General features: G+C 38.5%; 1 protein-coding gene across 1 annotated transcript in view; it reads right to left on the reverse strand.

The window, feature by feature from the left end:
• Nucleotides 1–8,110: 8,110 nt before the first annotated feature.
• Nucleotides 8,111–17,842, reverse strand: part of LOC144958573 (thrombospondin-type laminin G domain and EAR repeat-containing protein-like) — a 90,359-nt gene continuing 80,627 nt past the window's right edge. Inside the window, exons 6-11 of the mRNA XM_078890643.1 lie at nucleotides 17,652–17,792; nucleotides 15,708–15,943; nucleotides 13,541–13,727; nucleotides 11,017–11,246; nucleotides 9,590–9,777; nucleotides 8,111–8,848 (exon numbers count right to left, since the gene is read on the reverse strand). Of these exons, the coding sequence (XP_078746769.1) occupies nucleotides 8,590–8,848; nucleotides 9,590–9,777; nucleotides 11,017–11,246; nucleotides 13,541–13,727; nucleotides 15,708–15,943; nucleotides 17,652–17,792 (1,241 nt within the window). The 3' untranslated portion in view covers nucleotides 8,111–8,589. The remainder of the gene's footprint in view (nucleotides 8,849–9,589; nucleotides 9,778–11,016; nucleotides 11,247–13,540; nucleotides 13,728–15,707; nucleotides 15,944–17,651; nucleotides 17,793–17,842) is intronic.

The raw sequence follows: 17,842 nt of genomic DNA on the forward strand, positions 1-17,842 counted from the left end.
CATGAAAGTCTCCAGACCGTGAGGTTCAATTTGTTCTGTGTTTCATCTTCCTATTGACAGGGTTGATAAGTAAATCCGGTGAATTTGATAATAAATACGGGCATTCAATCCACATGTTAATAAGCTTGGGAAACCAAACTTGGGTAGACCACAAGGGTGCTAAAAGAACAATTTCAGCTTCAGCTTCTTCCACCTTTTGTTAGATCATGGAAATTAAACAAAAAGGAGGAAAACAATAACCTAACGTAAAGGTGTCCCAGGAATGATGAAAGGCATTGATTGCCGAAGCTGTACGGTCTGGTTTCCAAGAATAATACTGAGGTAACTTATAATTTAATCTTGATGCAAATAATTCTATATCCATATTTGGAAACTTCTGAGTAATATCCTGAAATCTTTTTTGATTCATCTTCCATTCTAATTCAGGTTTGAAGTTTCTCAATTCAGTATCACTTTCAATATTTAGATTTCCAGAAATGTGGGAAACTGTAATGAAAATGTTTCTCTTCTTACACCACAGCCAAATTTCCCTAACTATATCATTAAGTTAGTGTTTATTACTACCAATTTTATTTAGACATGTTACTGTTGTAGTGTTATCTGAGAAAAGTTGAACATGACAATTATTTAGCACTTTACAGAATGGTTGTAAGCAATTTTTGCTGCAATCAGTTCTAATTCATTAATATGACGCCTGCTTTCTTCTTCTGACCAAAGACACCCTGAAGAATTTTTGTTTTGAACATTATAAATGCACCATCCAGTTAATGAAGAGCCACACTTAAGAATTAGACCTACGTTGCCTTGATTAATTGGTTTTGGGAATCTAGTAATATTCTCACACCACCACTTCAGTCTTCAATACAAGTTCTGTCCATTGTAACTTGAGCTCAGTAATTTCCTTTAAATTTTGTCAACATTTTATTCTTAAACTGTTCGAATCTTTTTATAATAAATACGAGCATACAATTTACCGGGTTCCATTGCTACTAGTTTACCAATAATTTCAGATAATTCCTGAATACTAATTTGATTTTTATCAAGAATTCTCTTACAATTTATGATGATTTTATCCGCTTTGACTTTGACTGGTTTAACACAAAATTCAACACTATCAATTACAAATCCCAAAAATTCTATACTTTGAGTACCATTTTAGACTGATTTGGTTGAGTGAATAGTGAACCCAAGATCATCAAATATTTTTATTGATCGATCAATATTAATTTCAATATGATTGATCGTTTCTCCAATGAGAAGAAGATCATCAATATAAATAATGTTCAATAAGCCTTGATTCCTAAGATGTGCCATAAGTGGCTTCGTTATTTTGGTAAATAATCGAGGACCCTCTGAATATCCATGAGGAAGACATAAATATTCATAAATTTCTCCTTCAAATCGGAATCGAAAATACTTTCTATCTTCAGGTTTGATTGCACAAGAAAAATACGCATCCTTTAAATCAACTTAGCCGAAATAACAATTTCTCGTGACTAATGTAAGGGCTGATCTTAGAGTTTCCATCTTAAAATGAATCTTGTCCACGAATGTGTTAAATATCTTTTCAAGTTAAGAATTTTCTAAACGAGTCATCTGGTTTTTTCCCTGAGAAATATATTAGATACAACTTGAATTTCAGAATTTGTGATTTGTGTGGGTTCAACTTTCCTGACAACACCTTGATCAATAAACTTTGTAATTTCAATTCTGATTTGCTGTTTCTCCCATTCAGAAAATTTGAACTCTCTCTGAATAATAGATAATTGGGGAGGCCCATCTTTAAAACTGACTGTAATTCCTTTTATTTGATTCAAAATGTCTTTATCCTTAGTGATAGTTTCCCACATTTCCATGTTGTCTTAATCTTCCCTGATTACAAATTTCTTGGAGGGTTTTTAGTTTTAAATTTTTTACTTACTTTGGAATTCGTTACCGTTGACTGAATTTCCGTCCCTACCAACCTTTCCTCTTTTGATTTTGAGGTGTCCAACTGGTTTGTTTCCAAATTTGATTTTGATTCCCAAATCTTTGTCCGTTTTTTTCTCCTTTGGCCTGTTGTCTTGCACCGAATCGGTTTGGCTTTACCGGTCAGGCTTTCCGTTTTCCCACCTTATGATAAGTTTGTCCTCATCTTCCAATTCTTTTTTCACCAAGTTTGGAACCAAACAACAATTCTGTTGATTTGTGATTGTCTTGATTGGCTACAAAATGTTTCTTAAACAAAGCTGGGTAGTCCTCTTGTGGACCTTTATATAAGCTGTCCAGTCTTCTATGGTGTAGGTCTGAATATGAGGCAACGGCAAGTTTCAGAGCATCTTCTGCTTTCATTTCCAGATCATTCAGATTTACTTCTGTTTCTTCTTAAGGGTTTGAATGCCGTCCCATAGTTCCACAACACTGCACAAAGTCTTAGTAACCAATCCTTGGGTTTTTTGCAATTTCACATCTCTTGCTTTTTGACCTAATCTTCTTGATTTCCAAATTATCTCGTTGGTCTTGGGAACTACCAAATTAGTGAAATTCTTAGGTCTATTTACGTGTGCACACAACTCATTGACTTTGTTATTTTCCACTTCGTTGCAAAGTGATAAATTTACTTCTGTGGCTAAATTTTAGATAATTTCAGGACCAAACACACCCTTACTTCCGAACTGCTCCTTGAGTGGTCCTAAATCACAATCTTTTTCCTCTTCTTCTTCTTCCTCTGACAGTTCAGACATCTCTAAATTGTCAAGCAGATTGACATTGGCATTACTAGTGCCAGGCCCCGACACCTCATCACCGGTAACGCTACTGATTTCACCTGAACCTGAATTATCATCAGTTTGTTCTTTCTTTCTCTCTTTTGTCACTCTTTTCCGTACCATCTTTCTCCATTTCTTCTTCTTCTTCCGTTGATTCTTCAGCTATTTTCCTTTTCGTCTGAATGTTTTTGAACATCGATACAGTGGATTCCCGAGACGCCATTAACTGGGAGCACACTTCTTCCAGTTTCCCTATTTTTACTTTTTAAAATCTGAATCCAGATTAGTTTTCTTTCTTTGCTTTCCTTTTCTCTACCAAGTCCCACATCTAAACTATCTTGGTTAATTTCAACACCAAGGTCAAGGTCTAGTCCTAGGTGTCCCTTAGAGGAACCCCCCATTTTCTATCGTCGATTCCTTTCAGTATCTGAGAGATTGCTCGAGGGCTTTGTTAACTCTCCAACCTTGATCGCAACCAACTAGCCCGAATTTTTATAGAATTCTGATCAGAGAGACTGCTCAACGGCGATGTTGACTCTCCCACTATCTATCTATAAAAACGGGTTGCAACCGTCCAAACCAAAACTGATTTCGGAATTTTGATCGAGAGGCGATGTTAACTCTCTAACTAGACGTCTAGCCTAAATCTAAAAGCCTAGAAACCAAAACTTTACTTACCCGATGTCAAATTCATTGAATCTAAGAAACATAATAAACTATCAAAATATTAGTTATTATGTAATCCTTTCGCTTGTAGAATTCACCTAAACACAGCTTTCCTCACCAAAGTCATGATCTCAATGACCGGTTTTCCAGCGCTAGAGCCTGATCTCATCTCGTATTGATACGCAATGGAAGAAATAGTGCTTTATAATTTATATTTCACATAATGTTGTAATAATACAATCTACAATATAGACGACCAAAAAATGTGTAAACCAACATACAACAAAAGCAAGGGAAATAATCTACAAAAATCATCGGCATTTAGTTCAGAGAAAAAAATAAGATGAATTATTTCCCTTGAAAATAATGGTATATCATGAAGTAAAAACACTTACTGCTAAAAACTAGATTTCCATAAAAAGCATACTATACGTTGATTATACGTTGATAAAAAATAATCTAGTTCATGATAAGCCAGAGAGAGAGAGAGAGAGAGAGAGAGAGAAAGAGAGAGAGAGAGAGAGAGAGAGAGAGAGAGAAAGAGGGAGACATAAATTCTAGCCAAAATCTAATTAAATTCTGTCGTGCTCTTAAAAGAAAAAAAAACGTTTTAAAAGATTTTAGCCACAAAAATCGTCCTTCAATTATCAATGGACTAAAAGGATCCTCATCTTGTCAAAAACTCCCAAAAATTGATCGTCAATTAAGCCTTTGTTTGTTTTTATTGTTTTTAAGGGTTTTACGACGATTGCAAGACATGAACTCACTCAATCCTAGAGATTTTACTACTTTTCAAAATTGGAAAAAATGTATTTAAAATGAGCATGTACATAGTAAATAGATATCTTTATTTATTTGCTATTAACTTGTAAAAACTAAATATATTATCTTGGATACTACGCCTATAATTTGTCTCAGAAAAATGTAATAAATAGGCATGGGGTAAAAGTAACCTGGGTAAACTACGGATATAGTTGGTGTTAGGGTTGATTGAGTTAAGGTTATATCAGCGACAGTAAAAAGGTAGAAGATGGGACAGTAAAAACTTCTAGAATTACAATTAAAGCACTCAAGAATAGGTAAGACAAATGGGAATTTGTTCAAATAGGAAACAGATGTAGATTCCAAGAGCACACTATCAAAGTACTTAGTTTGAGATCAGCTAAAAGTCTCATCCAGACACAAGCACCAGTCTCCACTAAGAGGAAAATACTCAAATGTTTACGAATCATATATAATATGTAAACAAAACATAATACAGTGCATAACAGGGATTTGCAAGGAAAAAAATGTCGTCTCCCAAAATTAATTATGAATTTGATAGTTTCCCTCTCGGCCAGGGTATCCGGCCAGGGCCAGGACAAAACCAAGTAATCTCATTTCAAGACAAAGACAGATTGAATGTTGGAAAACAGATATAAGAAGATAGAAGACACAGTGAGTGCCGCCTTACCCACTGTTGGAGGTCAGGAACCCCACTCAGATATAGGAGGATAGAAGACACAATAAGTGTCTCCCTGCCCACTATGGGAGGTCAGGAACCCCACCCAGATATAGGAGGATAGAAGACACATTAAGTGCCTCCCTGCTCACTATGGGAGATCAGGAACCCTACCCAGATCTAGGAGGATAGAAGACACATTAAGTGCCTCCCTGCTCACTATGGGAGATCAGGAATCCCACCCAGACAACAGAGGGATAGAAAACACACTAAGTGCCTCCCTGCCCACTATTGGAGGTCAGGAACCCCACCCAGACAACAAAGGGATAGAAAACACAGTAAGTGCCTCCCTGCCCACTATAGGAGGTCAGGAACCCCACCCAGATATAGGAGGGATAGAAAACACAGTAAGTGCCTCCCTGCCCACTATGGGAGGTCAGGAACCCCACCCAGATATAGGAGGGATAGAAAACACAGTAAGTGCCTCCCTGCCCACTATGGGAGGTCAGGAATCCCACACAGAATGAAGTCTATAAAAGAAGTCCCAGGTTTGAGATTTTAAGACAAGATGAAGGTTCATTTTTAATCGATTAATGTAAATTGAAGAACGAGTTTTTTGGCCATTTTTTTAAAATCACGTTTTGTTTTGTTATGTTTTGATTGTTTTGTTTTCTTTTGTTTTGTTTTCAGAGCACGGCTGGGTTGTAAATGCTATTTGCCATTTATTATGTAATACTGTGGTCTGATATTGCTCTGATGTGTCAGAAAAAGGCATTCTATATATAGTTTGCGCTTGGCTAAGAAGTTCATAACATTGCCATCCGGAAGTATATCGGACCAACACACAAAACTGTGTGTATCCATGATCGTTTTTTGTCGGATTAATACAGTTCAGTGAGCATTACTCATAAACGCGGATGGCAAAAAACAATAACAAAGACCTGAGCGACGTCATCTTCGAACTATCTATAATGCCCCTGTTGTCTGAAAGAAAAAAAAATTATTTCCTTTATTCATCCCATTGGGGAAATTTGTCTCCAGGGTCTTTCCAAGCGGAAGATTGGAAAAAAAAGCATGCGTAAACCGCAGTGCAGCGCCGCAATTTAGCCAGAAAACTCGTCCACATTTTGATAGATCAAATTGACTCTAATTTTGACAGAAAATCTCAAACTTGGAGCTTCAGGAAATCCCAGGTTTGATATTTTTTTTAACAAGACGAGGGTCATTTTAATCGATCGATTTTTGAAGGAAACGATTTCTGAACACATTCTAATAAGGTTTTTTTAAGTCGTGACGTCACTTCCCTTGTAATGATGCATAGTATCTGGTTTTAAACTATCGGAACAATGGCGGATGCCATTATCTCCATCGCCGCCCTTATGAAATAGTTCTCCGACGAGCATAAAAGTTTATCCAGAAGAGAAAAACATTATAAATCCGATCATGATTTGACTTCTATACATTCTGATCACATGACATGTGATGAAAAAGTTCTAGCCAGCGTGAAGAATAAAAAGTACCGATTGACTTAGTAACTGGCTCTAAACTATCGGAACAATGGCGGACACCCTTATGAAATATTTCTCCGACGAGCATAAAAGCGTATCCAGAGGGAAAAAAAACATTATAAATCTGATCATGTTTTTACTTTTACACATTCTGATCACAAGACATATGAAAAGTTCTAGCGAGCATGAAGAATAAAAAGTACCGATTTTCTTTGTTTAGAACCACGATGGCTACCGTAGCTGGGCGACGTGACATCAGACTATTGAATCCAATTATTGAAGGCAATTTAGCACGTACTGCTTCAAGAATGCTTTCATGGTCTACCTACTGTCGTAATGCGGAATCTGGTTAGCATAATTATAGATAGAACGAAGTTGACATCACTCAGGTCTTTGTTATTGATTTTGCCATCCAAATTTATGAGTAATTCTCACTAAACTGTATTAACCAGACTATAAACGTTCAAGGTTACACATAGTTTGTGTGTTGGCCCGTTATACTTCCGGATGGCAATGTTGTGAACTTCTTATCAAGCGCATACTATCTATAGATAGAACGAAGTTGACATCACTCAGGTCTTTGTTATTGATTTTGCCATCCAAATTTATGAGTACTTCTCACTTTTCTGTATTTACCAGTCCGAAGTGACATATAGTTTTGTGTGTTGGTCCGCTATATTTTCGGATGGCAATGTTGCGAGTTTCTTAGCCAAGCTCACAGCATCTATTGCACGGACTTTAGCACGTACTGCTTCAATTAACAGGTAGATAACCACGCCTCTCGGAGAATCGTCATTATGTAAACAATAGTAGTGATTGGTAGCCATAGCAAACTACACCGGTTTTATTATCGATGGTATGTGTCTAAATAAAATACCCACCGTTCAATCGCTTGGTCAATGGAACTAACACAGAAAACTATGTATAAATATAACCGTTTAAAATCTGATGGAGAAAATCTTGTGATAACTAGTCACCCATCTGGCGGTATAAAAAACAATAACAATGATCAGAGAGAGGGCGATTTCATTCACGTTATTCTTTATAAACAACCAAATTATATGTTTGTCCGAGCACGTGTGGAGGTGTGTCACAAATTTTAAGTTTTGATTGGTCCAAAATCTACTGGTTAATTCTTTCATGGTCTATCTGCTATGTTGAGTCTATATTGCGTAATTCGGTTAGCATAATTATTGCACATGCTGCTTTTATGATCTATCTGCTATGTTGCGTAACTTTCATGGTCTATCTTCTATATTGCGTAATCCGTTTAGCATACTTGTTGCCCGTGCTGCTTCGATGCTTTTTTGGTCTATCTGTTATATTGCTCAATTCGGTGACCATAATTATTGCCCGTACCACCTCAATGTTTCATGGTCTATATGTTACATTACATAAGCCAGTTAGCACAAGTATTGCCCTTGCAGTACATTTCGTAATCCGGTTAGCATAAATATTGCACGTCCTGCTTCAATGCTTTCATGATCTATCTGCTACATTTCGTAATCCGGTTAGCATAAATATTGCACGTCCTGCTTCATTGCGTAATCCGGTTAGCATAAATATTGCACGCACTTTACTGCATCAATAAATTATGCTTTCGTGGTCTATAGGGAATGAGATTAGCGGAAGAGTAGCGTCCCTTGATTGGACGTCACCTTACAGAGAGAACGCCAAATTGGTTTTGCGCATGCGTCTCTCTCGTCCTCGCTTTCGGTGGAAGCGAGGACGAGAGACGCATGCGCACAATCAATATGACGTTCTCTCTCTAATAACTTTTCCGCCGGTGACGTCCAATCAAGGGACGCTACTCTTCCGCCAATCTCATTCCCTATGAGTACTTATACTATATTGCGTGACGCGGTCAGTCTGATTCACTTCTTTACCTTGTCCATATTTTCACGGTCTACATTATGCTACAATATTGCGTGAATAATAAAACAAGTCAGTTATAAATCGTCTGTAGAATACCATACCATTTGTGACCAATCGTCTCAAAACGGTATTATGTCGGAACGAACCAGATGCTTAAAAGCCGAATTTAATGTTAAACTGGTCAAAAATATAAATTGTTGGCATTCGCATCCTAAAATATGGTGGCCATTATCCTCAACAAATCGTATAAACTCTACACAAGTCTGATAATTTTGGCTATAAATTCAATTTTCAACATCTTTACCAACCCGACTTAATACCGTTTTGAGGCGAAGGGTCACATTTGTTCTCGTCAAATAAATCTAACTTTTAGAACTTGTGCTTCATCTCCTTTAGCATTGGACGTTATCAAATAGATATGGTCCTTATCCTTAAACACCTCAAAGTCAGTGTTAGGCAAGGTGTGAAGAGAGTGAACGGGTACAAACTTGTCCATTCCTTGCCACCTATAAAGAACACTTCTGAGGCGAGAACCCGATCCTCCGTTCTGTGCATTGGATACCATCAGATAGTGGTCAGAGCCGATCCGCATGTATTCCCAGTCAATTGCACTGGAAAGGAAAACAAAATGAATTAATTGAGTAAAGACTAAAGTACAGAAATATTTAATCATATAATAATTCGTCCCATAGGGGGAAATGTGTCGCTAGGGTCTATTCAAGCGGAAGACTGGAATAACTAAGGCGTAAACCGCAGTGCAGCGCCGAAAATTGAGCTAGGGCGAGGTGACCTGCAAAGGCCACACAGCGCAGCGGTGGGTGATCGAACTCTTCATTTCATAAAGTTTTGTTATTTTCATTTTTAAAAATATCATACCCGCCACTTAAGACAAATATATAGATATTTTTTTACCGAACATCCATAGCAACATGTACGCTTTGTTCATAATTTAGTTCAGAAAAGTAATCTCGACAAATGAATAGTTGGTATCCTTCCGTCTCAAGAAACGAAGGTTTGCGCCCTGTATGACTTTGGTCTCATCAGTCTTGTTGAGAGCAGCGACGGGTGTGACTCAGCAGACCGATCCTTGCATGACAGTCTCTACCGCAGTTGCTGCACACAAAGTTTGACTATGTGTTTGGTGTTTGGTTCTGCTGCCTCTTTTTCCTCCTTGCTCTCCTCTCCTCATTTTACACCTGAGTACGGTGAGAGAATAGTAAAGAGTCTTTTCGATTCCAAGGACTCAACTATGCGCCGAGCGCGAGGCTCGAACCCAGGACCTTCCGATCCAAAAGCGAGTGTCATCATACCACTGGACCACAAAGCCGCACAATGCGTAATCATCTCCTCACCTGTTTGTCAGAATAGTTTGATATTTGACGAAAACCCGTTTTCCTCTGTCCAGCTTGTAGATGGTTGAGTTGACCCGGTAACTGTCTATCTCTTTGAAGTTCTGGCTGCCATAGTTGAAAGCGTTGGCCACCGCCAGATAGTGGTCATCCTCGATGATGAAGTGTTCCCAGTCTGTGGCGCCATTCGTCTGGGGAAGGCAAAAATGACTGAGAAGCTCATAACAAAGAAAACAAATCGTGAGTTCTATTCAATAGTTCAACCATGAGCTCTACTAACGACAACTCACTAGGCGATGCAAAAACCAAATAATTACGTCAAAATGCCAGTCTTTTTGATGTCAGTAACAGGCGAAAGATAGTATGTGCTTGGCTAAGAAGCTCATAACATTGTCATCCGGAAGTATAACGGACCAACACACAAAAACTGTGTGTATCCATGAACGTTTATAGTCGGGTTAATACAGTTCAGTAAGCATTACTCATAAACGCGGATGGCAAAAAAAAAACAATAACAAAGACATGAGTGTCGTCATCTTCGAACTATCTATTGGAAATGAGATTACAGAGAGAACGTCAGATGGTTTTGCGCATGCGTCTCTCTCGTCCTCGCTTTAGTTGAAGTGTTTCATGCCGTTTTCACCGGAAGCGAGGACGAGAGACGCATGCGCAAAACCAAATGAGGAACGAATCAGATGCTTAAAAGCCGAATTAAATGTTAAACTGGTCAAAAATATAAATTGTTGGCATTAGCATATGGTATCCATTCTCCTCAATAAAACATACAAACTCAACACAAGTCTGATATTTCTGGCTATAAATTCAATTTTCAACATCTTAACCAACCCGACTTAATGCCGTTTTGAGGCAAAGGGTCAAAAATGACCGACTATAATCGTAGCCATCCTAAAGTTATAGCCTGACACTGACCTAAAAATGAAGTCACAATGCCAGTCTTTTGCCACAAAAAAAAAAAATAATAAAAAAAAAAAACAAATCGTGAGTTTTATTTAAAATTTCAACCAGTGAAATAACTTGTTTCCTTGAGCTCTACTATCGACAACTCACTAGACGATACACAAACCTAAAAAATGACGTCAAACTGCCAACCTTAACGTTGTGCCGCCGTGCTCAAAGAAGACATAATAGAATCGAATCCTTCGCTCGTTGTGAAAGTCGGTGGGACACGTGCCAAGCCAATTTTTTTTAAAGAGGGATAGGCATCAACCTTGTCTTTCTGAGAAATGATTGGGTAGCTGGATCTGTTAGATATAGCGGAAAGTATTTTGATCGACTAACTTCCTATCCAAAAGATAACAATCAATCACTATTGTTTCTTTAACGTTATAATAATATAACCGGGATAAAAATCCCGCTCCGTGGGCCTAATGTCCCTGAAGGACTTATATTGGCTCTCCTGAGTCCCTCACCTCCATGGTTTGAAACTTCACCCAGCGGCTGTCCTGCCAAAAGAAAAGCACGGAAAACACCAGGGTGGTAGAGCCCGTGAATGCGTTTGCCAAGGCCAGAAAGTGATATCCATCCACGACGAAATGCGTCCAATCATAGGCTCCTATCGACTCCAGGCGCTGAAACTCGACAAACTTCCGGTCTGTTCTAGACCATTTGTAGACGATGGAGTCCACTTTAGTGACGTTACCTGTTTGGGGGAATGAAAGTGATAGTAATACGATTCAATAGTCTGATGTCAAGCCGCCCGGCAATGGCGGCCATCTTGGTTATAAACAAAGAAAATCATTACTTTTTATTTTTCATGCTGGCTAGAACTTTTCATATGTCTTGTGATCAGAATGTGTAAAAGTCAAAACATGATCAAATGTATGTGGGTTTTTTTTCCTCTGGATACCCTTTATGCTCGCCGGAGAAATATTTCATACGGCGTCCGCCATTGTTCTAATAGTTTAGACCCATTGTTACTAAGTTACCATGCGTCATTAGGAAGGAAGTGACGTTACGACTAATGAAGAGTATTCTATTTCATTGCAATTTTTAAAAAAATCAATTTGAGCTTTTGTATAGCGCAATATCCACTAAACGTACTCAAATCGCATTTGTGACCCATCGTCTCAAAATGGTATTGTGTCGGAACGAACCAGATGCTTAAAAGCCGAATTTAATGTAAAATTGGTCAGAAATATAAATTGTTGGCATTCGCACCCTATAATATGGTTGCCATTCTCCTCAACAAATCGTATAAACTCCACACAAGTCTGATATTTCTGGTTATAAATTCAATTTTTAACATCTTTACCAACCCGACTTAATACCGTTTTGAGGCGAAGGGTCACATTTTAAGGGGCCCCTGAACAACAGCAACACGTAGCATGTAGAACGAGACATGGCGCCTGTTACAATTTTTTTTACTGATAAAGACAACGCAGCTAACGGCCAGGTACTCATTTTACACCTGAGTGCAGTGAGAGAATGTGAGTGAAGTAAGAGTAGCCTTTTCCAAAGACTCAATTATGCGCCGAGCGAGACTGTCCGATCCTAAAGCGATTGTCTTAGCACTAGATCACATAGCTGCAGAAAATTTGGGGAAAAAAAATATGAAATCAAAAGGCATCAAGCTTTCCACAGACCTAAGAGTTTTTAAAACCCAAAACTAGAGGTGCCTAGATGAGCCAACAAGATGGAGAGAGAAAGATAAAAGGAGTAAATATGACTCATATATGTGACCCATCGTCTCAAAACGGTATTATGTCGGAACGAACCAGATGCTTAAAAGCCGAATTTAATGATAAACTGGTCAAAATATAAATTGTTGGCATTTGCATCCTAAAATATTGTTGCCATTCTCCTCAACAAATCGTATAAACTCAACACAAGTCTGATATTTCTGGCTATAAATTCAATTTTTCAACGTCTTTACCAACCCGACTTAATACCGTTTTGAGGCAAAGGGTCACATATAAGGGAACACACAAAACAAACGACTTTTCGGCCTTTGGTCTTTTTTAAAGAAAACACTTGTTTACGATGACATTTGACAGTTACTTGAAATCCCCCACTCAAGAACAAACCATCATCTTTACTCTTTCTTCCCCTACACCATCCGACTTTGGAACTTCCTACCAACCACTTGTAAACGAGCCCTTTCGACTGATGACTTCAAAAAATCGCTCCCTGCTTCCCTCTAAAACCCCTGTTACTGAAAAAACGGCCATACAATCTTCAGCCTGGAACTTTGGCCTTAATGGAAGAAGAAGATTTGGACAAAGGAGGTATAGGCTTGACCACAGAGGGAGAGGGACAGGGGAGTAAATGTTAGAGGGAAAAGTTGGAATTAAAGACTAATGACGAAGGAGGGGATAACTAATTTTAATGAGTTTTTTATATAGCGCAATATCCACTCGAAGTCTAAAAGCGCTTTACAGGGGGTCCCAGGCCAGCAGCAACATTTAACATGTAGGACGAGACATGACGCCTTTTAGGTGATATTGCATTTTATTCGGACAGAACAACGCTGTTAACGGCCAGGTATTCACCTGAGCACTGTGAGAGAATGTGAGTAAAGAGTCTTTTCCAAAGGACTCAACTATGCGCTAAGCGAGGCTCGAACCCAGGACCTTCCGATCCGAGAAGCGAGTGTCGTACCACTTGACCTAGCCGCACGAAAACTAGACTGAATTCACTACTTAACCCTCTCCTCACCAGCCATTTTTAGAATTTTCAACAGCACTTCACACCCAACCAATACAAAAACAGACATGTTTTACTCCAACGAAAAGCAACAAGAACATCCTATACATAATTTTCATCGACAATATGACGAGCTCTATTACAGAATGTCAAGTTTTTATAGCTATAGCAAAAAGAACTAAAATCTGGATGAGAAAAGTGACGGTTGCATCGTAACAAATGTGACGATTTTCCAATAGGTGGTATGGAGAGGGTTAATTAAGATGGAAGGACATCCATCATCAGCTGTACCTTTGGCGTGATTAGCGACAGCCAGGTAGTTGTCCCCATCAATGGTAAACGCCTCCACATCACGGGCTGTGTACGTCACGATCTGCTGGTAGGCGCGGAATTTACGTCTGTTCGGGCTCCAACGGTAGATGGTCGAGTTGGCAGCAGTGAAAGGGTCCGACCCGTAGTTGGCCACTGCAAGGAAAAACTGAAATTGACATATCGGGGGAGGGGTCAGACTTAGGGGTAGGGTTGTGAAAAATGGATGACATTTTTGTGTGGACGTCATGGACATTAAACATGTTTATTCTATCCCTACCATAGGGAATGAGATTAGCGGATGAGTAGCGTCCCTTGATTGGACGTCACCCGTAGTCTGTGACGTCACCGGCGGAAAAGTTATTAGAGAGAGAACGGAAGCGAGGGCGAGAGACGCATGCGTGCCACCAACATGACGTTCTCTCTCTAATAACTTTTCCGCCGGTGACGTCCCAGACTATGGGTGACGTCCAATCAAGGGACGCTACTCTTCCGCTAATCTCATTCCCTATAGAAAAACCCTGTTATTTCTTCATTAAAAACGTAATCGTTGAATACTTATTTGAACGTGTTGAACAAAAAAAAAAAAACTATTCAAAGATTGCAGAATATTGTTGCTTATTTTTACTAATTTACAATAGAATATGGTGTAAAAGACAGCTGATTGGCGATTTAAAATAATGGTGCTCATGAATACAAATCCAACGTTTATTTTTGTTTTTATTTTTTTTTTATTATTATTTTTTGTGGTCAAATTGTCATTCAAGCAGATGGAGAAAATGACAAATTACGGCGAATTAAAGTACTGCTAGATCTACCATCCAATTGGTCACAAAATATCTAAGAATCGTACATGGAGGGGTGGAATAAACATATTCTTTCATTTCATTGTATTCATTAAACTTTTTTATCGTGCAATAGCACATACCCGCGAGCTCGTAGTGTTATTTGGCACAATCAATATAAACCTAACTACTTGTTAAGCAAAGGAGAGACCATCAAACAAGTAAAGAAATTTAAATATTTAGGCACTATCATCACCCATGACGCACGTTTGCGTGACATTAAAGATATAAAACAAAGAATAGCATTAGCAAAAAACGTGTGCCATAAAATGTGACCAGTTGTGTCAAACAAGTTGAAGACCAGAATGAAAGTAATAGAAACGGTTGTGAAACGTGGACGCTTGACAAAGAATATACGAGGAGGTTAGAGGTATTTGAGATGTGGGTGTATAGAACAATGTTGAGGGTATCATGGACAGACTGGTGTACGAACGAGGAAGTGTTGGAGAAGGTGAGAAAGGGAAAAATGTTGATCGATACCATCAGAAAGAGGCAGTTACGGTTTCTGGGACATGTGTGGAGAAGATACGGAATAGAAAAGTTGGTAACATCTGGGATGATCGAAGGAAAGAGAGCTAGAGGAAGACAAGGAATGACTTATTTTAATAACCTAAGAATGGCCAAATGTGACTTTTAAAAAGCAACACAGATTTCATGCGCACCGCAGAGGATCGTGATTCGTGGAGACAGCCGACCGGCAACGTGCTCAAGAGCACAAGACACGATGGATGATGATGAAACATAACTCGTTTAATTAATACAAAGAAATGAAAGAATCGTAAATTCTTAAAAACTCTTGGAATTTCAGACGTAGTCCCAATCGTTACACGAGCTTGCGAGTGCGCGTTGGGAATAAAGTTCAAATTCCAAAACTCAAGAGTGTAAGAAATCCTTAATTCTCACCTTCATTCAATCGATTCTAATTTCGTTATCTCTGAGTAAAAGACATTTACAATAATAATAATAATAATAATAATAATAATAATAATAATAATAATAATAATAATAATAATAGTAATAATAATAATAATAATAATAATAATAATAATAATAAATAACAATAATAATAATAACAATAATGATAATTATTATTATTATTATACTCCGTTTTTTAGTGAATTTTTTTAATGTGTTTTTTTTTGTTTTGTTTTGTTTTGTTTTGTTTTGTTTTTTTTTTGGGGGGGGGGGGAAGGGGTAGATTTTTGGGTTTTTTTTATTTTTTATATTTTTTTTATTTTATTTTTTTTTTAAGAGTACTGCAAAGGTTTCTTCTGTTATATTTTCACAGTGTCTAAACGCCTCACCTGTTTCTTAATCTCAAAAAATTCCCACGACTGTGCAGCGTCGGTGCGAAGGGACTGGTAGAGTACGAATTTGTCATCCTCCCATCGGTAGAGGCCACTTCTAGAAGACCCCACGCCTGCCGTGGCGAAGATGGCGAACTTCCCCTCTTTACGCATGTCAAAGACCTCAACGTCCAAAGACCATTGCCTTGTGTTGATGGTTTGGTGGGGGATGAGATAATCCAGCCGTCGGCGATCTGGGGATGTTGTATAGATAGTATGTGTTTGGCTAAGAAGTTCACAACATTGCCATCCGGAAGTGTAAAGGACCAACACACAAAACTATGTGTAACCTTGAACGTTTATAGTCTGGTTAATACAATTTAGTGAGAATTACTCAGAAAAATGGATGGCAAAAAAAAACAATAACAAAGATCCGAGTGACGTCAACTTCGTTCTATCTATAGTGTGTGATGAGATGATTGAGGAGGAGGAGGAGGAGGAGGAGGAGGAGGAGGAGGAGGAGGAGGCGGAGGAGAAAAAAGAAGAAGAAGAAGAAGAAGAAGAAGAAGAAGAAGAAGAAGAAGAAGAAGAAGAAGAAGAAGAAGAAGAAGAAGAAGAAGAAGAAGAAGAAGAGAAGAAAGAAGAAGAAGAAGAAGAAGAAGAAGAAGAAGAAGAAGAAGAAGAAGAAGAAGAAGAAGAAGAAGAAGAAGAAGAAGAAGAAGAAGAAGAAGAAGAAGAAGAAGAAGAAGAAGAAGAAGAAGAAGAAGAAGAAGAAGAAGAAGAAGAAGAAGAAGAAGAAGAAGAAGAAGAAGAAGAAGAAGAAGAAGAAGAAGAAGAAGAAGAAGAAGAAGAAGAAGAAGAGAGAACCAAAGACCATCCTATCATTCATGTATGAGAGTACCGAAGTAACGTTATATGCAACTGCAAACATGAGATAAGCCAGAGCTTCTATATATAGAGCAATATCACTCAAAGCCCATTACAAATGTGACCTTTCGCCTCAAAACGGTATTAAGTCGGGTTGGTTAAGATGTTGAAAATTGAATTTATAGCCAGAAATATAAGACTTGTGTTGAATTTGTATGTTTTATTGAGGAGAACGGATACCATATTTTAGGGTGCTAATACCAACAATTTATATTTTTGACCAGTTTAACATTTAATTCGGCTTTTAAGCATGTGGTTCATTCCGACATAATACCGTTTTGAGACGATGGGTCACATATAGCCTGACATTAGAATCATCTAGGACTGGCATTTTGACGTCATTTTTTGGTCAGTGTGTCAGGCTATAACTTCACGATGAAACCAAAGCTAGAGGTGCCTAAATGAGCCAGTAAAATGGAGGGAAAAATAAAATGAGTAGATGTGACTCATATATAAGGGAACAACACAAAACAAACAACGTTTCGGCCCTTGGCCTTCGCCAGGAGACAAAAAACTCCTTACGAAGGCCAAGGGCCGAAACGTTTGTTTCGTGTTGTTCCTTTATAGGGAATGAGATTAGCAGAAGAGTAGAGTCCCTTGATTGGAAGTCACGAGCGGAAAAGTTATTAGAGAGAGAACGTCATGTTGGTTGTGCGGCATGAGACACTTCACCGAACGCAAGCACGAGAGAGACGCATGTGCAAAACCATTTTGATGTTCTCTCTGTAAGGTGACGTCCAATCAAGGGACGCTACTCTTCCGCTAAGCTCATTCCCTATAGATAGAATGCGCTTGGCCAAGGAGTTCACAACATTGCCATCCGGAAGTATAACGGACCAACACACAAACTCTGTGTAACCATGAACTTTTATAGTCTGGTTAATACAGTTTAGTGAGAACAACTCACAAACGCGGATGGCAAACACAATAACAAAGGCCTGAGTGACGTCATCTGCATACTATCTATAATATATGAGTGACATCTACTCAGTTTATTTTTCTCTCCAACTTCACGGTGGTTCCGATCTTACTCACCGGAAGCGACCCGCACCTGTCTCCAGACTCCGTTGACGCACACTTTCAGTTTGTTGACGTGAACATCAAAGGCAAGGGTGCCGACATCTGTCCATTCACAGGTCACTGGACGATTGGACACGCTGGTCAGTGGTGTATTGCCTTTGAAACAAATGACAAAATCAGTCGGATGGTGAAAAGGATTTGAACTG

This window comes from Berghia stephanieae, chromosome 13, assembly GCF_034508935.2.
Source record: "Berghia stephanieae isolate SIO BIC M18660-M18661 chromosome 13, UCSD_Bste_1.3, whole genome shotgun sequence".
In the NCBI taxonomy this organism is placed as follows: Eukaryota; Metazoa; Mollusca; class Gastropoda; order Nudibranchia; family Aeolidiidae; genus Berghia; species Berghia stephanieae.